The following is a 25,885-nucleotide window of genomic DNA, read 5'->3' as shown; positions in this document are numbered from 1 at the left end:
GCAAATCAAATGAGCCTGTTTTATTTGGGATTTACTGTTACATATGTAAACATGAATTCTAAAATTGTTAAGCATTCATTTGTTGGTTTATGTTCTCATGTAAATGCCCTGTTGGAAAAAAGCTGATCAACACTGACTATGCTACTAATTCGTGTCTGTAATAAAAGCACAAACTTAATACTTGATTTCATTTCAACAGCTGATAAACATCTTCTGTTATAAATATTACCAAACGAGTAGTCACACGTCAGTATTAATATAATACACAGTGCTCCTTCAGCAAAACAATAATCCAAAGAGAGAAATGTATTGTGTCAAGTACAGTGTGCACAGTCCTTACAGATGCACAACACAATACGATACTGTCATGTTTTCCAGTGTGTTACGGTGGAAGCCTGAGCCCCGTAACTTCAGTCTTCACACACGGGACACAAAATGTACATGAACAGAGGAAGAATTTACAGGAGTGAGAACAATATTGCTGAGCCACAAAGTCTCTTCAAAGTGCAACATAAAAATATTTATTTCTGCCAGGCTACTTTTATGGCACTTTATCTCAGACAGAAAACATGTTACAGCACTAACCTTCTGCCCCCGACATTTATACATTTAAAGATTCCTTAAAAGCTCGTCCCAAGTGTCTCACTGTGTGCAATCAATTAAAAATACACCAGTTCACTGGTTCCCAAGCAGAGGTACAGTACATGTATCCCAGGGTTACATCTGTATTACCAGGCAGTACGCTCAAAAAAGAAGTTATAAGTTGTTTAAATTTTCATGTCCGTGTGCTAGCGGCGATGCATGAACAGAAGCAACAACAGTCGACTGGATAAAAGAATGGAAAAAGGAACGCAACAGCTGAACACTGTGCATCCAGTAAAATGGATGAAATGGTAACTGCACTGGCTAAAAAGTCACAGGAATATAAGAATTTAAATAAATATAAGTAATAAATGGCTGAAGTACGACCAACCAACAACTAACTGTGACATATAACATCCATATTCAAATCTGTGTCTGATGTGAATGTGGGGATACATTCATCCAACGAAATTGAGAACCACTGCACTAGTACACCCAGAATGGCTTTAGTATTCCTCTAACTGCTGTAGAAATAATTACAATCATTAGGCGAAGAGACAGTTATTTTTGGGATGTGTTTGTATATTTCTTAACTGATTCAACAAGACGAAGCACTTGGGAGCTGCTAGTATGAAATCATTCATTCAGTAAGAGAAGTTCAAGAATATTGTCCTTCAGCTTCCACACCAGATTCTGACTAGACTATTTCACCCATAGAGGTTCACACTTTTACAGAAGAACTTCAAATTATAATACTACCATAACAATCGTTATAATCTGCATAATTTCTTATTGTCATGATGGTTGTCTTATTTGACATGATTGAGGTGCAGCCATAGTTTTTCATTCCATAATATGCTTCATAATATATACGACAGTGTGCGTGGCTGGTCATTGCCTAATTTTGATGTGTGTTAATCCGTCAGACAGCTGATCGCAGTGCTTCATCATTTCCTACAGAGGGTGATGTAGGTACGGATTTCTGTTTACACTTTATGTTACTATTGAACTCTAAAATGGCTGCACTTCATAACAAACCTAAACGATATCCAGAAAAAGGAACCAATAGGTCTGAGCCTTCTACATTTTGAGTGGCAACTTGGAAAAATGAAAATATTTTAAGGACAGACCGCTTTGAGCATCTGTAACCAGTGTGACAGAGCACATCGAGAGGCAAAGACACAGTTACAGTCCTGGATGAGATGACCACCAGTTACTGACATTACCAAGCTCAAGTGTAACAACTCATTAAACGCTTTGCTTAGAATATTTTGGATAGTCTTAAGGAAATACTATGCAGTAAAATGTACTATATTCCTATATTGAATAGAAACAAAAATACTTACACTTAAAATCTACACTCTATCCATTTATATATATTTAATTTGTAATATATTTACTTTATAATACAAATTATTATCAGAATTACAGAAATTATAATATAAAGTCTATCAAACATGGAAGCGTAAAAAAAAATGAAGACATAAAAAGGCTTTTGGCCTGTTTGCAAGCGGTGTTTCAAAGGGATTCAAAGGGTTTGGTTTTGGTGTGTTCATGTTTATTTAGCAGATGTACTGTTATGCGAGGGGGGTGTGGGAGCAACAGAGGGGTTGGAAAACGGCTGTGAGAACTGTGAGTGACGAAGATCACAGAGCCGTCTCCTTCAGGTCATTGAGGTTTGGCATCCGGGATCTGGAGGGGCGACCGAATCCGTGCCCGTTCTGGCCTCCCTTGATCATCTGCTCCGGGTAGGGGTTGCCCTCAGGGCGGCCCAAGGCGGACGTGTGCCAGCCAGGCTCCAGCTGCCCCGGCAGCGGGTAGGCCGTCTGTCGGCTCTTCAACTGGGGCGTGCTGACTCCTGAGTGACCCCGGCTCTCTGTGAAACCACCCTGAGCGGAGGCTGGGTTGGGCAGCGGCTGGTAGCGCATGTCGGAGGGCGGGTTCTGGTTTGAGGACGAGGACGCCAGGTGCAGAAGTTTGCGCAGCGACTTCAGTGGCTGACTCTGAGGGAGACATGACGCAGTTCATCGTCACCATTGGAACATTTATGGAAGAAATCCCATCTCACTGTTCTTGGAGACTCACTGGAGAGTGTGAATCTGACAGCTTCTCAGGGGGCCAGTCCTTGTCCCGGTCTTGGTCCCGGTCTCTGCTCTTGTCCCGGGACCTATGCCGGCTGCTCTGGTGACCTGACGACCTAGAGGACTTCTGCATGACTGCATCCAACCCCTCAGAAGGAATCTATTGCATAGAGAGAGTTAAGCATCATTTAACCTAATCTCACAAGGCAGATCCACACAGTGAGAAAGATATAATTGTACCAATTTACTACTTGTGTACTGAAATGTTCTTAGGAAATAATTTAGAAGACTCAAGTGAGAAACATTAAAAAAAGGAGTATCTGGAGACAGAAACCTTGATCCTTCTCTTATATTTAATATGATGTAAAAACCAGACTATACACTCTGATTGATGGCGGTTTAGACTTTCTACAGTACATTTCATGCAGTACACATCATTTTCCACCCAGTCTGAGTCTGACTGCCTGGCTCCTCCTGGCCAGATTGCGTTTATTGCTCTACCATCAGCAGTAACCCTCTTAGAATCTGAGCAAACTGTCATATATAAATAGAAATGTGAAAGAAAAAAAAAGAGCCTCCAACACCTGTTTCATGCCGAACCATTACTGGCACAGCTACAGTACGCCTCTCTTTTGATTCTTCCTTGTTCTTGATCTATTCTCTATAACCAAGTTATGGGTTTAGTTACACTTGGAGGGGCAGAGATCAAACGCCTCTGTGCTGCATGTAAGCGTAACCAGGCCCAGACACTCCCCAGAGCCCACATGCTTGAGCAAAAGGACCGGGTGCTCCCATTCATCCTCGGCTTATAATCAGAAACATGCTGTTAGGGCCGTGACTGATTAAAATCCAATGGGCCAAACACAGCCAGATCCATACTGCTCTTCAGTGTCTTAGGACTTACAAAGGTTGCAAGGATGCAAGTCCTAAGATGTGAAGTCAAAATCGACCTGTTGTTTGTAAGACAATAACCAATAAAGTCACTTCAGTGGCTCAGTATTGATTATTAAGGGTTTAACTGAAATGTATCTGCGTTGATGGATATGGCTGGTTGAAGTTAGAATTTAGTTATTGACGAGAATCACTGAAACCAAGCTTCATAATAACAACAGGATTCATGCATGCGTTAGATGAGGGACACAGACACTGATAAAGGAGGAGGATAGCGTAAAATAGCATATACCATGGGAGAGGACACTACAGGGAGGACTCTCATAGAGGAGCTATGCTTTATGTTATTTGGGCTAAACAGGGGGAAAAGACATTTCTTGATGACAGGAGGCCTTCCATCAGGGACTTCCACCTGTAATACAGAGGTAGACGGTGGCACAGGGAAACAAGATGAACATAGCAGCAAAAAGAAATGACCTTATAAAGGTGCTAAAAGGGCAAAACGTAAAAATACACAATGTGTTACAAAGTGACAGCAAACAGTGCATCCACACGTGGCTGTCACTTTCATATTACTACACGTACAGAGCAGTAGCGGATTTTACCATTTGGGATTTCTTCTTCTTCTTCTTTATTGCTCTAAAGAAACCCTGCTTCTCCTTTTCTTTGGATGGCTCAGAAGCATTCAGTACTACAGTATCTGGGCCAGTCCTGGAAACAAAACAAAGTGCATCCAGCACTAGCTAATTATTTCACAGATCGATGAAATGATTGGTGATTTTATGAAGGAAACCTAACTTGGAGAGATGCTACGTATCTGGTGAAGGACATATTTACCACGGGTCAAACGCTGGCTGGCGTTTGGAATGGTTTGTCAGGCTGCTGCCGTCCCCGCTCATCCCAGAGCCGCGGCTCTGACCTCTGCTGTCGTGGAAAGAATTGTCTGGCCGGGGAGAAGGGACTGTTCAACACACACAGCGAATAGGTTCATTCACCTTTTGACTCAGAGGGTGCTGGTGCCAAACCCAGCTTTCACTAGGCAGGAAGCGAGGAGCATCAAGCTATCACAAGGCTTTCGTGGAAATATCCAAAAGTAGGTTTGACCAACATGCAGTATCTGATGCTTAAGTGTGACAAACTGATCAGCACATCCAGGGATTCAGCCCGTGTAAACCAACCTCTGTAAAAGCTTCCCACCCTCCTCGGCATGGATTCACTGTAGATGTTGCGGTTCTCTTTGGAGGAGCCTCCGTCTTCTGCTTGCTGGTCGTGATATAAGCCAACCTGAACCACAACAGAAGAACTAATCACAAAAGACCTGCTGTGCATGCCTCTCTATATGACTTGGTTTATAACGACCTGAAAGGGCAGGAAAAGCAGGCGGAAGACGTATTGATTTTCAAGTGGTCACTACAGCACAATAACAACTAAAGAGGCTATAAATGTATCTGAGAATCAAACCGGAATGTGCCGTGATGACAAGCTTGACTGTGCTATCATAAGTAGTCACATTAGAGGGAAGCAAAGCACGCAGAGAAAATGAAGAGGCATCTGATGCAGAGAGACAGAGAGAGAGAGCAGTTCATGACAGCAGTATCCACCCACATCCGCACTCTCGGAAGACTGGATGTGGGTGGGGAATGGTGGGTGCAGGCAGAATGTCGGACCTCGCTTTTTTGCCGCTGTGTGTGAAAAGATGCTGTGTTGTCCCTTGTGGAGTCTCTTATTGGGGGTCTGCTGTGGGTGACCTCAGTGGATGCCTGTTCGCTCTGTTAATGGAGACATGATGAAGCATGAAGTGAGCTTAGCACCGCAGCGCACACATACAGATACACACACTATATATATATACCATATGTGCAGATACAGTATATATAAATATACAGGTAACACAATTTACTGTATATCCTAGCAAGCAGGCCACACTCTTAACACTTGCAACATTCATAGACGAAGCTGCAGGTGTGCATTTCTACAGTAGTTCTTCCCAAACCTGGACAACTGACTAATACGATCTGGCTGAAAACCTTAACACAGATCATGATATTTTCAGATGCCACCAGAATAAATACTGGACGCATTGTTGTACAAACTGAGACTGAGGCACAATTATCCAACACCAACTGGTGTAGGCATTAGATATGATTAGACCCTATAGGCCTAGGCTTTCCTAGAGCTTGGAGGGGGTTTGTGGGCTGATCACTGACCCTGCTCATGTCCTCCTCTCTGGAGGAGCCCCCAGAATGTCGAGGCAGTGTGCGGTGCTGCAGCTGTGGAGACAGGAGCTGAAGGCTGCTGGCTCTGGTGGGCACACCCTGCCCCACCATCAGCCCCTCCTCTGCACCGTGCGTCCTCTGGTGGTCCCTGCGGACGTACATGGAATGGCGGTGCGGCCGCTGCTGGGAGGAGAAAGGGCTGGTGTATCCCTGGCCGTAGGTCAGAGGGTCATGCGGAGCGGATAAAGAGTGACCGTGGCTCCGTTCAACGCCACTGTCCCCGGGGTCCAGGGAATCGGGCGACTTGGCCTCCTCCGAGGCCTTGTGGCGGGTGGAGGAGCGCCTATAGGAGGAGTCCAGAGTGTTGCTTTCTCTGTCTGAGCGCATGCTTCCTCGGCCAGTCGTGCCAGGCCCCAGTCTGTCCACTCTGCGAGCTGCTGGGCTCCCGGGGGCTGTGAGGTCCAGGCAGCTCGAGGGAAAATAGCGGGATGTAGGCTCATCAGCATAAAGATGGACGTCATTCAAGTTCCCCACTGACTTGGCATCGCTAAGCGTGCCATAACTCTTGGACAAATTTAGGTACGCGAACTTGGAGGAAGAGGGTGTGGAGCTGTGGGACTCCATGTAACTGTGTCGACCGTGCTTCTCCCCTGACTGAAGCGTGTTGGTCTTCCCCTCCACGAAGGAGTGCCGATTCTGCTGCGAGCGAAAGTTAGACTTGAGATACTTGGCTCCGGGACCGTCGGACCCCTTGGACCCCAGGTTCATCTCAAAGTCGCCCTTGCTCTTGGCCTCGCCGGGGCTGAGCAGATGCGGCAGGTTACTGGTGGCCAGGTCCATGCCGCAGGACGTGGAGTGGTTAAAGATCTGCGTCTGGTAGTTTTTGGGATGCAAAGTGGGGCTGAGGTTGAGCGCTGCAGGCATGTTGCCGTTAAGAAAGCCGTCGGTGTTGGGGTGGAGGTCTTCGTGCCGGGGCAGGCTGGAGCACTCTCTGCTGCTGGAGCGGTGGCCTCCTGAGCTCTTCCCGCCATGGCTTCTGAAAAGAAGAACCGAGAGAAGAGAGCGGCATTGCTCATTTACTTTTATACAATAAACCAGCCTCAGAACAGGAACCACTGATGTAGCTAATAGGTGCACTGAATCATAACAAAGCAATGGCACATAATCAGTTGCAGACGTGGTGACAGTGAATCCTCCACTTTCTAATTTATGTAAATGACATACATGTCTCTCTCAGATTTCTTCTGTGTTGTGGAGCAGTAAACAGATAAAGCTCTTCTAGTAATTTCAGAGTTTGGGGGATAAGATTTAAAATAGCGCACAGATATTGAGAAAAATTCCACAGAACTTTTAAAAATATAACTTTCGGGAATGAGAACAAACTGTGTAATAAGCCAACATGTGACAATGTTGGTGTAGCAGCAGCACATTAGTCTTGTATCATGCGTCTACAGTATGAGGAACACCTTGTCTTCTTTTTTGTATTATCTGTGCCCAAGTCCTGTCTGGAAGAACTCACGGATAATGTGGTCGCTGCAGAAATAATGGTCCTCGGCTAAAAACACCCGGTCACATTTGGATGAGAATAAACACATTGAGTTATTTACAGTATGTGACCAACCGGGGGAAACAAAGACAAGTTTACATCAGCTACCGCTGACCTGCTGGGGGTGGTGTTGTCTCCATGGTGAGGTTTTCTCTTGGAGGAGCGTACAGGTGTGGGTGTGGGTGGGCCGGACCGCTCTACGAGCCGCAGAGTCTGAAAGGCGTGGTGGTTCAGGCTCTGCTCGGTGAGAAAGCGCTCCGTCGGGTTCAGCAGCAGCAGGTTCTGACATGAAAACACAGAGGGCACCCGTGAGTCCTCGAGACACTCGGAGCATCGAGACCTCGCCAGCAAACCGAAACACTCATGCTATAATGAGTCATCACTATTATCATAAAAGTCAGGCTGCTGCGGTTTTTAATTGTGTCTTGTAGTCACCAAACAATGCAATGAAATATGATTTATGACATTTTCTTTTGTCTCATTTGAATAAATCTGTTTAATCGATTTTAATGAAAGCCAAATCTTCTTTGCGTGCACTCAAAATAAAACATCTGCAATGATTTCGGAGTGCAGCTATGTTTGACAAACCCCAAATCTACAGAACGGTGGAAATAGCTGTCAGCCCAACAACAAAATCAGGCAGCGGGACGACTGATCTTTGCATGTCGTGCAGCTTCCGATTCATTTTGGTAGTTAGTGTCTAAACCCAGCCCAACAAAGCCCAGTTTATTATGAAAGAGGTGCCTGTCCTTGCTGAAGTCAATCCTAAGATGACATTATATTGGTGAGTCATCATCTGTTGGGAAAAGCGCAATTGTACAAGCACAGCCCACATTCTTGACATGGAGCTACTGTTTACAGTGCAGACAGAGCGATAACAGCAGTGCTGGAACCAGGATGTGAGCTGAAAGATGCTGAAGCAGTGAAGAGGCATCACGCCGTCACGACAAACACAATGAAAATTATGCAATTATCAGATGTGTAGTTTTGACAAATCATCATCAGATTTATTCAATTATATGATGTGAATGGGAATGAACTAAAACTTATGCAACATAAAAATAAAAAACATCTCTGTTTCAGACCCGTGATGCATACCTTGAGCAGGTCCAGCAGGCCTCCACCAATAATTCCCAGGTATCTTCGCTCCAAGGTCTGGGGGTGGTTTACAGCAGGAAACTGGAACGTGAGGCAGAGGAAAACAGCACAGCTAGTCAGAAGCATCTCATGATTTATTATATATCACTACTTTGTGCTTTGTGTAAAGCAGAAAAAGTGTTGAGTTTGAAAATATACTGTAGTTTAATAATGAATAATAAATATTATAAGACCTCATGGACCTTGATTAAAAAGAGCCAATTGGCGATTTTCATCACAAATCAGCAGGTTCTCATATCTTTATCCACACAAATGTCTCAGGGCTTATTTTAAAATAAAACAGAGCTAATCAAAAATTGGTAATGGTTTATTTAAGATGGTGCGGTCCCGGCTGTTTCAAGGCCACAGACGGATGTAATTTCTGCCACATCCAATTTTCCTCAACCTTTCCTTTTGATAGCGCTTTTCTTCTGACTACTGTCGATCTGCCAGAAGCGTCCAGAATCTGTTCTTTTCACTTCACACGTATTCAAATGTTACAGAAAGCACACCGTAGGAGGCCGACGTGATAAAACAACCATCAAACGTCCTGTGTTAACTCCCAAATGTTGAGTGTGGTTTTCTTGGGAGTCTGATGCATACATTTTGGAGCGAAATAGTTTGGATCATTCCCTCAAACATAATGCTGCTATTAAGACAGTTAAGCCTGTAAGAAGAGTGGGCTTATGGGCAGTGGGGCCTGCAGTCTCCATATTAAATGACAGCATGCGTAGAAATGTGTGAGGAGTGGGGATTTTTCTCTGACTAAATACTAACAATAGCAGGTGTTGAATGATTATTCAAGAAAAATCCTTTCCAACATTTGCCTTCTGTCTTACTGGACTTCTAGTATTGAAACACAACTTACTTGTACTGTGGGTAACATTTATCTACAGTATTAGCTGGAGTTGGGACAAGAATTCATGCTCTTTAGTGGCGACTTTCCGGTGCCCATTAACCATGATTTATGCCCACAGGCGTCCCAAATGTAAAAATATGCAGCATTATCCAGCAGGGTCCTTATCAACAAGTAGTCACTGTCAGCTATTCGCAAAGGGGCAGTTTGCAAACTACTGCTTATATCCAAAGGCGTGGGCAGGTAGGGGAAATGAAGGACAGCCACCAGACTGCCACAGAAGACTTAGAACATACATGTAGAATGAACAGGAGACATGGTACACGATGAGCCCAGGGAGTCACAGCACAGAGAATGTACAGCAGCGAGAGCTAGAAGGAAAAGAATGGCGTAGCATGAAAGGACAACAGTGAGGGTTGGGGTGTGGCCTGGCGTTACCCGCAGCCCATGGAAGCGAGGGTTGTTGTAGAAGAGCTTCATCTGCTCAGGTGGCAGCGGTCCCAGCACTTTCTGAATGGTAAAGAGCTGGTCAATCTCACTCTCTCCTGGAAACAGGGGTTGTCCGTCACTCAGTTCCCCCAAGATACAGCCCACTGACCACATGTCCACCGCTTTCCCATAGGGAGCCCTGGCAACAGAGGTTGAAGGTGTTAGTGACGGTGGCCAAACGTGACAAATACAGTATAGTTGTCCCATGTACTAAACCAGACGTACCCAAGCAGCAGCTCTGGAGAGCGATACCATCTAGTGGCCACATACTCCGTGTAATTGGCATCAGTCCCCTCAGAGAGATTACGTGCAAAGCCTGGCAAGTTAAGACGGAGGGAGAGATAGATTATAATGAGGAGCTTTTAAAAATGCTCCACTTGCTCAAACACCTCAACGTTATTCCAGTAGGTCACTTCTCCAGACGCTTGTTAGGATTTAAAGGTGTAAGTTAGATGAAAGCTGTCCTCACACAGCGGAGAGGAGAGATGATGGGTTCACTGGTGTCACTGCGCTGATAAATTCACTCATATTAATATTGAATACTACCACATATCCTCTCATGGTGGTTTTAATGATAAAATATTAATAAAAAACTTGTACTATAAATAATTTTTAACAGAAAAATTCATAATCTAACTAGTATCCATTAAATCTAGTTTAATGGATATACTATCTGTCTAGAAAGGAAGAGTCTCAATTTAAAATGTGAAACTACATATTAATTGAAATAATTTGAAACTGTAATGAAGCTTTTTTCCAGAGTCAAGAGAATAAATACTCACAAAATATTAAAACAAATTCCTTCAGAAGGATAAGACTATAAAGCACAAATTTTTAATAAGATTAAAGCAGTACCAGAATTTTAAGTCTCCATCCCTAAACGAAAAGGGAACACTTGTCAGTCTGGTGTTAAAACACGGATGCTGACAGTCACTCCACTTGCCTGCATTGACATTCCAAACCAAAACAACACACAATGAAAATAAATGTGAAGTGAGACACGGTCCCGAATGTAAACCTTCGCAGCCGAGTCTGTTTGCCCTATGCCTCTTCTCTCGATCCCTTTGGCTAACAAAGAGCAAACAGCAGGACTCCAGTCTCTCAGTCCAGATTGTCTACATAACGTTGGCTGTGCCATTTTTCACCCCCCCTCCCCGTTTTGCTGCGGAGCAACCAGACTGAATGAAAGCACGATTAGTCGCATGTTTTCTAACACGTTCCATTAGCGAAGACGAGGGACGAGGGCACGACAGCAGCCTGAGAACAAAGAGGGAGAAAGCTGCACGCCGAGCTTGAGATAACTGCTTCTATCCAAACACAGTCTTTGTTTAAAATATTTATCACGACGCCTTTGACTGTTCAGCCGCTTCCCTTACACATGTTACGGCAAGTATTTGACATCTGGGCTCACCGAAGTCACACAACTTGAGGACGTCGTCGGAGCTGATGAGAAGGTTTTCTGGCTTTATGTCTGAGGAGAAAGAACAGGGACGCTGAATGAGACATTAACCAGACACTCTCCATCCATCATTGCTGCACCCACATTCACAGCAACTGCCTGAATAGTCAAGTAAAAAAAAAACTGCTATTGAAAATTCACAGATTGTAAAGACAAAGCATGACTTATACATCACTTCCCTCGCTCGCTTGTCATTTGTGTCCCTGGGTATACTACGGGCCATTTGGACTCATGCTCTGTTGCTCTGAGTGTGCCAAAAGCTCACATGGGCCATCTGCTTTCCTGCTCTGCTGACATCAATTCAGCGAACGCTCACTTCTTGGGGACGCGTGAATGCCTCGCTTGCAACACATCAGTACAATACATTCAAACCGCCAGTAGACTTAGAAATGATTACGTTGCTTCATAAATGTGCAGCATTGGCATAAACGGAGCAGTGACGAAGACACGCTAGCACTTCATTTACCAGCCTTCATTGTATGTTCTGAAACAGAGACTTTACCCCGGTGAACGATGTCGTGCTTATGGCACCAGTGGATTGCTTTGATGAGCTGATAGATGTAGCTACGCGCTTTCTCACTCGGCACGCCGTTGGGTAACTCCTCGAGCAGCTCCAGCATGTTCTAAGAGAGATAAGAGACCCAAACTAAACTGCAGACCACAGAAGGCGACAGAAGCATCGCTCATCTGCTGCGTTGCAACGGGCTTTACCTTCTCCACATACTCAAAGACAAGATACAGCTTCCCTCTCCTGCGGAAGGCCTCTTTCAACTCCACGATATTCTCTTGCTTGAGGGTGCGGAGCATCTTAAGCTCTCGTAGCGTTGTTTCTTTAACCTCCTCATTTTCTGCAAGGAGGAGAAACGTAGGAGCAATTAGGATCAGACATGCTTACGTGTCAGAAAAAACGATGGGTAAATCCAGAGCGTGTTTCTTATGAGAGAACATCTTACCTTCGCTGTCCTTAAACTTCTTAATGGCCACAATTTCATTGGTCTCCTGCGAAACGAAAACACACATTTCAATCTTCTGCCTGTAACTTATTACAATACAGACATGAAGGCTGGAACATGTCATCCATGTCTTATTAAGAGGTCATATACATAAAGAGACGTGGATTCATGATTCACCACTAAAATGTTACAGGCATAGACTAGCACACATGAAGTGTACTGCTTTGGAAAGAGATCCAGCAAAAACAACCTGGCTTTCAGGGATGAGTGACACAAAATAGTCAACAATATTGGACCAAACAATGAGATTCAGAACTAATCACGACTGAGTGACTGAGCCACTTCCAATTCCTCCATGAAGTTCTCACTGAGCGATGTCCCACCACTAGCCCAGTTTCTCAACATGCCCTAGTTAGGCCTGGTATTTCTGCCTATGGCTCAGAGCTGTGCTCCAGTTCTCTCCCCACCCTCAGAAAGCCAAAGGCAGCATCGCATCCACTCCAACATGGATCGCAGTGAAAAGGGAGCCCTCCTCCCAGCATGCAGAAATGTAAGATGACTCACATCAGGGTCAGCTCCATGAGCATCACTGTACTGTGCTTACACAAGGTAGCCTGTGTGAAGGGAGATGATGCGCAGCAGTGTATAAATTAAACAACCTGTTATATGTCTGAATGCTTAGCACCCATGTAGAAAATTAGCGATCGGTAGCTGCAGTGCATTTCACCAGGCCAGGACCAGAATCCTGAAAATGTTCTGCTCTGATGGTCATGGAAGCATTGGAAGTAATATAGTTTGTCCAGTACCTTTATCTGCAGGAGTGCAGGCGGTGTGAAATCAAATGATCAACACAATAACGTTTGGTGTCTCTGTATTATTATACTATTATCACTGAATGACATAATTATGTATTCTAAGTACACTGTATATGTTCATAAAAATGGTAACTGTATTGCACTTTAACTCGCAGTTATTCATAGTATACTGTGGTATAAATATTTCCACACTGCATGTGTCCTGTCTGCCTCCTGGCTAGTAGCATCAAATAAGGCAAAACACTTCAAATTATTTCTCACCAGGTCACACATGATATAAAGGAGATCTATAGATCGTGTTTATAGATCTAGACATGGCTGGACGTGTCAGACGGGTGCCTGGTACAGTAAGACCTGTTCAAGACCCTTTTAGAGGTCAATATCTCTGGAGTCCTGCTAGTGCTGTTGCATGAGCGCGCGCGTACACACACACACACACACACACACACACACACACACACACACACACACACACACACACACACACACACACACACACACACACACACACACACACACACACATGCTGTATATGCTCATGCAACAGCTCATAAACTAGTGGATTTAGTCCTCTTAAATCTTAAATATCTTTTCTAAAACCACTTACTGACATAAAAACTAGACGATGAACTGGACACAGCAACCACAGACGGTAGAGGAAACAAAAACGAATGATGTCACTGCTGTTTACAACTTTAATCTGCCCCTAAGAGTTGTGAAGAGCTCAAAAGTGAATCCTCACACCATCACCACCTCCACAGAATAACACTAACCCGATGCTGACTTCCAAACTTCACAGACCTCGATCAACCTCTTTCTTGCTGCCATTTGCAAAACATTACATCAGTTTGTTCATGGTATTTCAGCTTCCTGTTTGAAGGGCAGGAAGCACTGCAGTCAGAATAGTAACAGTACACGGTATAAATACACTGCGTTTGTATTCACAGTGATGTGTCAATTCTTCAGGTCTAATTCGTTTCTGTGAACATGCTCATGTCCCAGGGATCAGTGAGGTACCTGCTGCCCTCAGCTGCTCTGTGTAACATTTTCTTTTCCCATGTGAGAGCGGAATGTGAGGCTCATTTGTGTAGGAGAGAAATCAAGCTGGGTAAATTATTATTTACTATGAGCATGCTGCCACCTCTCCCATGACCTGAATAGCACATACCAAACACCTATTTGAATCCTCCCAAAGCTGGGCACCCTAAAGTACGGCGTCGGCAGCAGATTACAATCGCTCATGTTTATTAGACAGAAAAGGAAGCAATTATAATAAAATCATATGGCTTCATTGAAAATCTTGATTTGATCTTTTGATGTCGATAAAGATTACATTTTTTCTTTTTTTTTCCAGTTCAGTGACACATCAGTTTCATAACTATGGTAATGTCACCCACTGGATATGATGAAAGGCACCAGATTAATTACTAAGTTATTCATTGTTTGTAAACTCCATCAGCCATGTCTTCCAAAGCACACTTAGTCAGTGGAGGAGGCAGCCAGTCTGCATCATGCTGTTATATCGTTCATCTGCCCTGAAGTCCATACTGACAAACTTTTGAAACAAACTACAAGTCAGCTACACTGTCAGCATTGTAAACACTGATCCTGTGTCAGGATCAATTTAATAATGCCACAAGCCTATGTTATGTCACTATTTACACTATCTAAACAGAGAGAGATCAAATATGAACTGAGGAATCAGTTTGTGAAATTTGTTAGAAAGATCCCGGTGGATCTCTGGGATGACAAGCACAAAACACAGAACCAACACAATGTTGAAGAGGTGGCTGTGCTAACTGCAAACAAATCACGGGAAGAAGTAACTGATGAACATGATATCAATTAGAAACAGCCCGTACGGTTATAAACAATTAAAGGAAAGCCCCAATCACACACAACCACACAGCAGTTCAACTTTCAGGTATTATTACATTTGCATATACTGTATGAATGTTCACGGTGCAGCGTGAACATGATGTTTCTGCTTTCTGTATTGTACTCATGTTAGGCATAAATACACTGCAAACAGTAGGTTTCAGCTTCATAAATCTGTTCCCAACATCAACACATTCCTCACAGATGCAGGATTTGAAATCTCCAGCTGTGAAAGCAAACACTTTGTCATAAAACACTTCTGCATGTTGCATGTTTGTGTTAAAGGTAGGAATGAATTACACACCGCATGAGTCAAAGACATGCAGTAGAGGGGTAAGGAGCTGTAACCCAGTACACCCTATATGTATGTAACTGTAACTAAACTGAACTGGAAGGGGAACGGAGCCGGTCAGAAACAGTAGATCAACAGGTGGGCCACGCCTTCAACAGCGCTTTACAATTAATCTTAATATAGCCTGTCAGGGGACCACAATGACTTTAACACGCAGACAGGAAACGCTCTTTGTCTCCCTCTAGTTCTCTCTGTCTCCCCGGCTCCTGATAGGACCACAGAGTCGAGTGCCCCACTCAAGGTGACCCATTTAATGCTAGATGTTGAAGTCCTCTTTTCCTCCCATGTCCCAGTTTCTGTTCACTGGGTGCAAAAATAGCCGCGTCCTCCAAAGGGGGCGGCTACTGTGGACTTTTTTTCACCTCATTAAATAAATCTAAAACGAGCAGCTACTGACAGCCACTCAGCTTATTTAGGAGGAACACCATTTAAGTGGATGCTGAGTTAAGAAGCAAGACGTGAAGCTGAAGTGATGCTAAAATAAAGAAAATCATGATCAAGACAGGACAAACAACAGATGAGTCCAGAGTGGTGGTGACTCACATGATACGTGGCAACTCTTAAAACAGTGATTGGCTTAATAGATCACGACAAATGTAATTAGTCATTTTCATGTAATAACGATTAACAACTCAAAATCACATAAAGTAATATAAAACACTTAAACAGATTTTTGCTCACTGTAATGACTAAATAAATAACCCATGAATCACACCGTTCTAGCAGTCTATATTACATACATTGCCATTAAAGTATGAGTAGGCCCCTATTGCTACCTGTGTTAATGGTTAAAAGAGGCCATTTATTTCAATCGTTGTGGGAGCGTGAATAAACACAGCCTTTCCTAAAATGTTAAGATATTCCTTAGAGAATCTGCGCTCTGGAGAATCTTCGCCACACAAATCTGTCGCCATAGAAACATCGAGACAACGTTACAAGACAAAGAATGCTAGCTAAAGCCGAACTGTGAGCTAAGCTCATCCCTTTAGGATCTGCTGCTGGTCAAGTGGCTTCCAGGATTAGAACGTGTCCAGTATTCCCACCTTCTTCTGGTAATAGCAAGTTCAGATTAACCAAGCCACTGTCTTTTGGGTCATTATTGATGTTTATTTACATACTTCCAGGGACTTATAATAAAAACAACAATTTTATATTCAAGTCAGAAATAAAGGTATTACTGTGGCAAATCTTTAATAGAAATGGCCATAACACAGCTACAGTGTGGCAGGGTTTTACATGCATGCACATTTACCAGCTTGATCGGAGCGGAACAGAAACAAGCACATGTTTAATGTCATCTTCATTGTATTATTCTAAAGGAAAACGCGCAGACAGCTTTCACACTGCTTCACCATGGGCCGAACGTGTTCAGTGAGAACGGCTGTGTGTTGGCTCCCTTCTTTGGCCCTCGGGGCTTTTGTGAACCTGCGCCCTGCCAGGAAAATACAACCCCACGCCTAGTGGAGCTGCCAGAAGCCTTCACCATAAGAAGCAACCTTTGTGCCCATAGACTCCTTTTGACATGTGCCACATATGTTCTTGCTCACTTACTAATAATAGGATCACTCCAGTGATCTCATGATGCTCTTCACTGCCCTCAACACATGCTGCGTTGTTTGGTCCCATGTAACAAAATTGCTGATTTATATTTAATACAGTTGGTTATTTAATGTGTATTTAATGTGCATGGGTGTATTTTCTGCAAACTGCAGGGTGTTTCTTCCATCGTCTCATTAACGTGCTAAATTAGTGTAGCTGCCCACTTTTCCTTTTTCTGCTCAGATATCAAGTAATGCATGGACATGCTTGTTGGTGGTGTTTTAATCTACAATTTGCTCAAGCGGATGTCTTTCCCTTTTCCTTTTAATGCCAAAATTGCATCCTCAATCCATACAATAGCATCCTCATTTTGAATTTTAACTTTATGTTGGGAATGCATAAAATAGTGTTTAATTTAATTCTTAATTTTAAAAAAGCTATAGTTATATTTTCAGCACTAAGCTCATGCTCTGTATACCACAAGCAGACACATGATGCACTGCCTTGAAATCACAGCAGTGTTTTGAATATTCTCTAACATGTGTTGTGAATACTAAGGAAAGCGAGTGTAAGCTGTTATAAAATGTAATATGAATGTGGGTATGTTATCTGGATAATAAACATGCTCCCAGCCTTTACATTTACACCTGCTGTTTCTGGGCTTTCTCATCAGCATTCTGTCAACACTGTAATGGGATCATATTTTGTATGTGCACTGTGCCAAGCAGGCAATTAGGTAAGGAGGTAACGAGCCTGTAGACTGTCAACAAAATCCAAAATAGCAGGTGTACTGTAGGTTTACCAGGAGCCAATGATGTACAGGCTGTGCTCGGGTTGTCTGTTAAAGAAACATGCTTTCAAATATTTTAATATGGAAAAGGAAAAACACACTTGTTGTTGAATCCTATCTTAATCTACATACATTTTTTTATAATATATGAATGTATAAATATCAATATTTTCCAATTACTATATAACTGAGAAACATGAATGATACTAGTGAATGAATTGTGTGTTCTAAGGCTCGTGACATGTCAGCCTGAAGTGATTCCCACTGTGGGACACTTGCTCCGTGATGCAAACAGACTTTGAAGACTGCGCTAACACCTGGTTGATGCTGGCTGACAATCACACTCTCAGAGCTCCCTCAGCACTCAGGCCAGGACTGTGCATAAAAGAGCTTAAATCTACGCACACTCTGCCTAATTCATGAACATATGGTATATCAGTTCACTTAATGCTTCAACTAGGTTCCAAACATCATGACAATGCTGGGGCAAACGGAGGTCCAATGCTGTGAATGTTTTACTCCTTGATAAACAGGGCAGCCAGGGAAGCCCGTTCATGGCATGATAAGCACATTCATGGGGCTGCATTGTGTGTTGTGCATTCCTAAGAGGTGTTCCATGCTTAAATAAATACGTACTGCAGCTAAGTTCACCCTCTTACTTCTACATTTCACATACTGACACATGCCAAAGAGCTGTCAGTGGCCCTGCTCAATAATATCCAGGACCTAAAGTATATAAGCTCCAAGAGAGAAGCCTTTGTATTTGGCTTGAAAGAGACCTTAAAGTGGTTCATTTGTAAATCAGCAGCCCCCTGAATAACGTCCTGCTGGGGAAACTAGAAATCACCCATGTGTGTCACCATGAAGGACACTGAAAGAAGCAGAAACACACACACACGCAGGCATGCAGGCACACAGGCACTCACTCACTCACACTACAGTATACTATCAGACAATGACAATGACTGCAGCTTTTAAGTTTTTGTCAACTCCATAAACACAGTACAGACACAAGTCAGTTTTGTGAAATACAAGGTGAGAAAAGAGCAAAAAATAATAAAATCATTTAAACTGAATTATTTAAACTTAATGCACTTAACAAGACATTCTGTATCAAAACCCTGCATGTAAACAGATAACAAGGGAGTCTGCAATGCAATCTACACTACGCAAACATGGTTTATGGGAGTGTCAATGAATTCAAACTGGAGCGAGCCAAGGTTTCCAATCTCAGTACTCTGTTTCAGTATCAGTGTAAAAAAACGAATCAACAGAACAGCATCAAATGGTACCACGCACAAACCCAGTCAGTTCTATCAAAACATGTTTGTCCTCATGTATTATTTCATCATAGCTGAACTTTACACATTTTCCATTCAGACGTAGCACCCATTTAAATGAGATTACAGAGAGGAAGACAGCAGAAATGCTACTTGCTGCACGTTTGTGCAGGAGTTGGAGTGAAACACCTGGTGTCTGGTGTCTTGAAAGGCACAATGAGATGATGTACATGAATGTTTTGTCTCCTCGCTGACGAGGATCATTTAAGTCACGCGTACTGTACGTCATGCCTATGACTACTTCTACTGCAACATCTATAGCAAGGCTGGGAAATAATTAGCGTTTATCAGCAACACTTCTTTCATGACTAGACAACAAAATGAGCATACCCCAACCTGGTACGTATGAATGTTTCCTGCGCTGTGTTCTGGCCTCTAATACACTTTAAAGGTTTTAGTGAGGCTTAATAAATACATCTGTTTCTAACTACATCTATTGTAAGCTTTAATAAAGTGTTTTACCAGTACATGAAGAAGCAACATGCACCCACCAACACAGCTATTATGTAGATTATGCACAGAGGAAACGTTTGCGTAAATAAAACCTAAGCTTCCTAATTAGCTTCCAATATATTAGCATAATCCATAAAGTTTTTAACCATCAGTCAGTTTACACACACTGTCAAAAACTCGACTTGCAGCATTTACACACACAGTGTCTATTTTCCTATTAAATGATTTCCTTTTACAGCTTTTGCACAATGTATTATCATCAATATACCATTATCTGTTTAGGTCTGGCTGAAACCTCCAAATGATGTCATCAAAACCTTCTCGTTTGACATTACACCTCTCCACATATCACCAATTAGTACAGCTGACCCTTGTTAAAAATCATACAATATGTGAGGGTGCCCACCCTGTAATCCATCAGCCTCTTAAACACATTCTACTTATTGTGTGGAAATTAGTGAATGCACACTTGTCTGTTTGCCTCCCTTCTATATTTGGCTCAAGATCTTTCTCGGATCTAATTATTCCTGTTAAACACATGCATTGTATAAACCAAATTCGAGGGGCGTGTCACTGGTGAGATAAGCATGTTCTGTAAGCACCAGCAGCTGCGGCTCATGAGCAGTCGCTCCATACAAACGCAGCCATTTTCTCTGGCCAGCACACTTCTCTGCCCTCACAGTTTCAAACCCTTAGTAAGCTTATGTGCGATTCTGCTTTGTAAGTGTGAGAGCGTGTGTGTGTGTGTGTGCGTGTGTGTGGGGCTGTGCATGAAGTGTGTGCTTGACTGTGTGCCCAGGTCTATGTGTATGCACACATAATTATGCGGCATAGATCTGTGAGTTAGCTCTTGAAAATAACATGTCAGTTCATTCACACAAACAATACAATATTTTCCAGATGGCACTGGTCCATATTGATCTAAAGCCAGAGAATTCATCCTCCCGTGCTTTTGCACGTCAAAGCCATAAAGTTACCAGTCAAAGCGTACGTGTTGGAGTATTATTACATCTTTATTATTTGTTAAATAAATAATGAACAATAAGAAAAAAAGACATGTCATTTCATTCAAGTTATCCTCATCTGCTGATGCTAAATCAACTAATAATATTGGATATTGAAATTTTGGCAATGGTGATCAAGGGTGTTTCTTTGATAAACATAAACAATAAAAACACACTTGTGATACGACTAAAACATCAGGATTTTGATTGTGAAGGCCCAAAATGTATTTTTTCCCGTTTCCTGCAAACCTCAGTATGTAGGAGGTAGTTAGTCTCTTATTCATTCTGGATTGCTGTCAGTTCCTGGCACAGTCTCTTCCTTAAATGGACTGAGATGACAAGACTATTATTGCAGTGTGGGTCGTCTGCTGTTTTTGGGGGTTTCTTATTCTTATGCAGAAATTTTTAATTGCTTCAACAAATTGTATCTGAGCAGCTTTTACATGAACAAAAACAAATTAAGTAACACAGTAGTGGAAGAATTTAAGTTGAAAAAGTCACTACCCTTCTTAGACAATCTCTCTTTTTATGAACAGCCCAAGCAAAGACAAATGGAAGATAACCAATTACACAGAAGCCTGTAAAGGCCACTTGAGGCATCACAATAATTCTAGGGTACAGGACAGCTACAGTAAACTAAAGTGTACTGACCCGGTGCATGAAGGACTTCTTTAGACTGCTTTAGCGTTTTGCTGTCCTCCAATAAACACAAAGCCCATGTCAACTAGCCTGATAAACAGACAGGATACAGCAATCTCTGTCTATAAAGGATAAAGCTGCTCTTAACCCATAAGACATTTGTTGGGCCTAAAATTCTTAAGACTGCCTGTGATATATTGGTTTTGTTTTTGATAGATAGCATAGCTGGGTTCAATAGCGCTCAGTGCGAGGAGGGACTGTATTATTTAATCTGCAGATTAAAACACCTTTGATTCTGAAATGAATAGTTACAGAACTAGGACCATATCTGTGGGATTCACTTCAAAACAAATACTTTGCCCTTGTTTATCACAATGAAGAAACGTGTCTCCAAGTGTAATTTTGTTGCACCTTTTCAACAATTATGGAGCTATAAAGCACCAAATAAATACACTGCCTGTATGATCAATTAATTGATGCTCAAATTGTTCCTGTTCTAATGTACGGGATAAGCAAGGATTTATCAAACAAGCAATTAGTTGTGGTGATTACAGTCAAAATATAGACCATCTTACCTTATGTCGGCACTTCAAAACAACACCATAGGCACCTAAAAAGAAAAAAGCAGCGATTAGCACATCTGTCCACGTCATAAACATACAGTCTATTCACATTACTCAGAAGATACTGCTGCATGAAGTATCTTAGATTAAAGAGTCAATATGTAATTAACACACCAGCAGGACCCGTACCCCTAATTAAACAAAAACAAAGCTTGATTTAGAACAGTTGTCATTCCTTTATAAATTAGGCACAAGTACTGTACTACCAAATCTAGAAAATACTAAGGCCAGTCTTTCACAGTGAAAAGAGTTTCTTCTTCTTATTCATACTTCTCATGTGTTCGGATTAAGGAAACCCATCCTCCCCTATAATAGGACAGGTGGCATGGAAAGTAGGACACAAGTGTTGGCGAGTTACTGTAGTTCTGATGTTATCGACCCTGGCAGTCGCACTCGCACATCCCCTGAGGTTCAAGAGGAATTCTTGAAGTGAACAGGCTCATGACAAACTGTTCCACGCTCTTTCACAAGCACAACACGGTTACAAGAATCCAGCTACCGAACGCCAGAGAATCCAAAAAACAGCAAACTCTGTCTCTGTGAAAGTCATAATTGCACAAGACAAAAATAATCTCAGTTGGTACTGTAGATTATGAAGTGGCAACCAACTGATTCTGGACAACTTTTATTTCTCAGTTGTGGTTACATGCAGCACTCAGTCTTACATCATTAACAAAATTGACTGACCTCATGATCACTGAGGAAAAATCTATGACTGTGGATCAAGTGGAGCGCATACGCCATGAGGGGAAAGTCAGTAAGTAGAGCTGAACTGAATAAAACTTCCACAACTTTAGAATTTAATGTGAAAATAAAAACTGCTGATTTCCTTCCAGACTGACTCATGGTTGGACAGGCACCCTGCTTCAAAATTCAGCTCAAAGTGTCCCTGTGTCTTCTAGCAACACATAATACTCACATTATAAAACTTCTATCATGTGGGAGTAAGGGTGTTAAAATTGGGACAAGTGGGTGGCCTCAACTTAGGGCCTCTGCCACTTATCATCAACCAAGTGGCTTAAGAATAAGGCAAGCTACTGAAGATATTCTGGAGGAATTTAACAGCAAATGAATCCGCTTTAACCATCACAGTGTCTTACAAATTCTTCCTACCGAACAGGCTAATTATAATAAAAAAATATCCTGGTCTTTCCAAAGTTGCACAGTCATGAACAGCTGACGAGGCAGGGTCGTTAAGACCCTGTTCCACAGGGAAATTGGATAAAAACAACAAAATGACTGAAAAGAACTAGAAATCATTGGTGGACACTGAAAATAAAAAAATATATATGCATTTATTTATTATAAGAAAACAGGCACGCTCACCTTCACCCACAATCCCAAGGACTTCAAATTTATTCATTACATCACCAATGTCAAGGATCTTCATGAAGTCAAAAGGTTTGCAGTGAGAGGTGTTTGGCGCTCAGGCGGGAGGGCCCGACTACAGGATGGCATGAGGCAGCCAGCTGTTGGCTCCAAGGAGGCGTACGCTGGCTGCGAGCCATAACACCCGACGCATGACTTCGTCTCACTCTCGTCTTCACCTTCACGGCCAACCTGTGTTCAAATATGTACAGTATATTAAAAATTCAACACGGGTAAAAGCCTAGACATGACATCATTAGGATTGTTTTCTTAAACTCTGCAAAACCTCGAAGCCACAGAAGGGATTACACAACAGTTTTCACAAGCTGAGTGCAGCCCATGGTGACTACTCTGCAGTTTGTGTGTAAAATCAGTGGAATGGATCTCAGGAGTAAGTAAACAGCAAGGTGTTACATTCTGTGCTTTATACAGTACATGTTTTACGCCTCATGACAATATTGAAAAAGACACCCACCATCAATGCTTAAAAGTTCTTTCATGTCTTTTGGGAGAGTGAATCAACAACACATTCGTACCTCTATACATTTCACTCTTATTGAATTAAAGGCTCTAGATCCCTTTCTCCATTTCTTTCTTCCTACTGGAATGCTCAAGGACTTGCAACGCTTACTCACACTTCCAGTCTCCTACGGTGCTGTGGGCACAGGGAACTACTCATCAGTATGCAAAACCTTGGCACCAAAATAAACGCTGCCTCCCAGATCACTGAGCACTGCTGTGTGGTCTACTACTCCTTCACCTTCCCCGGCTGCGCACCGCGAACACCATCAAGGTAGAGCGATAGCAAACTTGAGGAGAGTAATACAAGGCACTGATTTGGAAAAAGAAATAGGGTTTCTGTTTTTAAACAGAAGTGCAAGTGCACTTCCTTCTCCTCCTCATCTCACACCCAACATGCAAGAGCACGCAGTCTATTGTTTATCAAAGCAGATTGTGTCACACAGCTCTGCGGGCCCAGACCTAGAAAGCTAATATGACCAAGAATGCATTGGACATTGCTGTAGATCATATATATCAACAGAATGACTCATGCATGGCAATGGGCAGAGCTGTACAGTGGAATGCACAATGCAGAACCATAAACCTCTTCAGTTCATCAGTTCACTGATCTGCATGCGTGAAATCTATTTGTGAATATAAAGGTTACGCATAGTAATAAACATTTTCTGCCATCTGAGTTGTTTTGGGACCAAGCATCTTTACATGTTTTTAAAATGTACAACCATGATTAAAGAATATCCAAAACCATTTGTTTGAATATCAAAATATCTGTCATTTGTCCTGTTGCCTCGTGTTACAGTTCGTGCACAGCACAAACACCACGAAATGTGGCTGTCAAATCCTTGTTTATAACGGGCACCGTGCGTTCAAGTAGAGCTGCCCACAGATTTATCACAGCTCCCACGTTTTCAATGCACAGCATCAATCAATCAATCCAACAAGTCCAACTAGCAGATGCACAAAAGCCAACTTGCTATAAATTCCCTCGCGTTCCGAGCTTCCCGGCGAGGAATGTCAAGTTACGTTATAATTAAGCTAGTTATGTTGCCTCGGCGCTCAGCCCCGCTTCACAACGCACACAATCCCGCAAAGGAGCTAAAAACAAACCTCAACGCAGGGAACACTGCCTTCCTCGCGAGCTTCCACACAAATTTATCGTATTACACTCACAGAACTATTCAAATGAACGTTATAACAAAATAAAGTACTTACTCAGTCAGTGTTTGGTGGAAAATGATGGAACGGGGCCCACATATCCACCCACTAACGAGGATATTTTCATTGCAGCAGGCAGCTACAGTAACTGGATCGTGCGGTTGACAAGCTGCAAGAATATCGCCAGGCAACAGTTTGAGTGGCGTGAGAGAGACCAATCGGAAGAGTCAACGCACTTTTTTATTCCGACGCCCCCTTCTTCTGCACCAATCACAGTGCGGATTGACAACATGGGGAGAAAAGTGTTTTGCGGTTTGAGGCTGTTTCGTGTGAGGTGGGATATTATTGTTCTAATTTCCAGATTACATAATTTACGAGATCACACCCTACTAAATTATGTTGTCATATATGTATGATAACAGTATGACATGATAGCATAATTTATCTAAAGTCTATCTAAAAGTAGATATGGAGCGCTGTAAAGCATAAAATATTATATTAGTGGTCAATAGTCATACCAGCAAACTAAAGGCCCTTCTTTAGCTGAGCAAGGTGTTTATGCAATGTTAATAAAGAAAAGGTCTTAAATTAAACAAAAATAATAATTCACACGGAATCAACACTAGTGTAATTATTTGAATTCGTTTTAAGTGAATAGTTTAAGACACTTTAAGTGAAGTAAATTACATCATATTTTGAGATCGAAATTAATTGAAACTTTTTTGATTGTATGCTGTACATATGGAGGTTGAAACATACTGTAGATCTTTAGCCCATTATTATTGCTTAACAATTAAAAGCCTCACACCACCACATCCCCTTTGAGTTTACTGTAGGGCAAAAGGTAAATTGCAGTAGGATTCTATGTATAATGCGAATCAATACCTCGACATCAATCAAACCGATTATGAGCAAGTGACATCCAAACTACTTTTTTGGATCAAGATAACTTTTTCTTTAGTTTTACTATTATGCAAACCATGCTGCCACCTACAGGATAGCCCTAACACTGCAACAACAGTTTACTAGTTTAAATGTTAAAGATCAAGATAGTAAGCAGCATTTCTTTTGACTTCAATATATGTGTACATGATAACCACAAAATCTGTCAAATATCTTAATGGAATCATATAATGAGGTAAGTGTTGTTCAAAAATTGTGATTTTGATTAATACTAAGATTCAAGATTCAGAAAGG

At 42.3% G+C, this 25,885-nt stretch overlaps 1 protein-coding gene across 5 annotated transcripts; it reads right to left on the bottom strand.

Moving 5' to 3' along the window:
• Positions 1-5: 5 nt before the first annotated feature.
• On the bottom strand, positions 6-24,887 carry LOC114853595 (cyclin-dependent kinase-like 5). Of its 5 annotated transcripts, none has more exons than XM_029147151.3 (19): positions 24,746-24,887; positions 22,970-23,203; positions 21,596-21,630; positions 12,211-12,256; positions 11,969-12,105; positions 11,760-11,880; positions 11,210-11,269; positions 10,024-10,114; positions 9,748-9,937; positions 8,415-8,495; positions 7,432-7,598; positions 5,762-6,806; positions 5,222-5,323; positions 4,733-4,838; positions 4,392-4,515; positions 4,160-4,265; positions 3,847-3,966; positions 2,668-2,823; positions 6-2,585 (listed from the first exon to the last, which is right to left on the bottom strand). In XM_029147151.3, the coding sequence occupies exons 2-19, from the start codon at positions 23,031-23,033 to the stop codon at positions 2,229-2,231; spliced, it is 3,108 nt and encodes a 1,035-aa protein (XP_029002984.1). In that variant the 5' UTR covers positions 23,034-23,203; positions 24,746-24,887; the 3' UTR covers positions 6-2,228. The 5 variants fall into 5 exon arrangements, with proteins under 5 accessions (XP_029002984.1, XP_029002985.1, XP_029002987.1 ...); XM_029147152.3 differs by having other exon boundaries at positions 4,392-4,497; XM_029147154.3 differs by lacking the exon at positions 3,847-3,966.
• Positions 24,888-25,885: the final 998 nt, after the last annotated feature.

This window comes from Betta splendens, chromosome 4 (genome assembly GCF_900634795.4).
Source record: "Betta splendens chromosome 4, fBetSpl5.4, whole genome shotgun sequence".
Classification (NCBI taxonomy): domain Eukaryota; kingdom Metazoa; phylum Chordata; class Actinopteri; order Anabantiformes; family Osphronemidae; genus Betta; species Betta splendens.
Note: the sequence above shows the minus strand (reverse complement) of the source record. Positions and strands in the feature narration are given on the sequence as shown.

What these genes read in the sequence shown, in the direction of transcription:
- LOC114853595 (XM_029147151.3), bottom strand. Translation starts at nt 23,033, where the DNA reads ATGAAGATCCTTGACATTGGTGATGTAATGAATAAATTTGAAGTCCTT. An exon ending in CCTTGGGATTGTGGGTGAAG is followed by an intron (nt 21,631 to 22,969) that starts GTGAGCGTGCCT and finishes TTTTCTTTTTAG; the next exon opens with GTGCCTATGGTGTTGTTTTG. An exon ending in AGAAGAAGAAATCCCAAATG is followed by an intron (nt 3,967 to 4,159) that starts GTAAAATCCGCT and finishes TCTGTATTACAG; the next exon opens with GTGGAAGTCCCTGATGGAAG.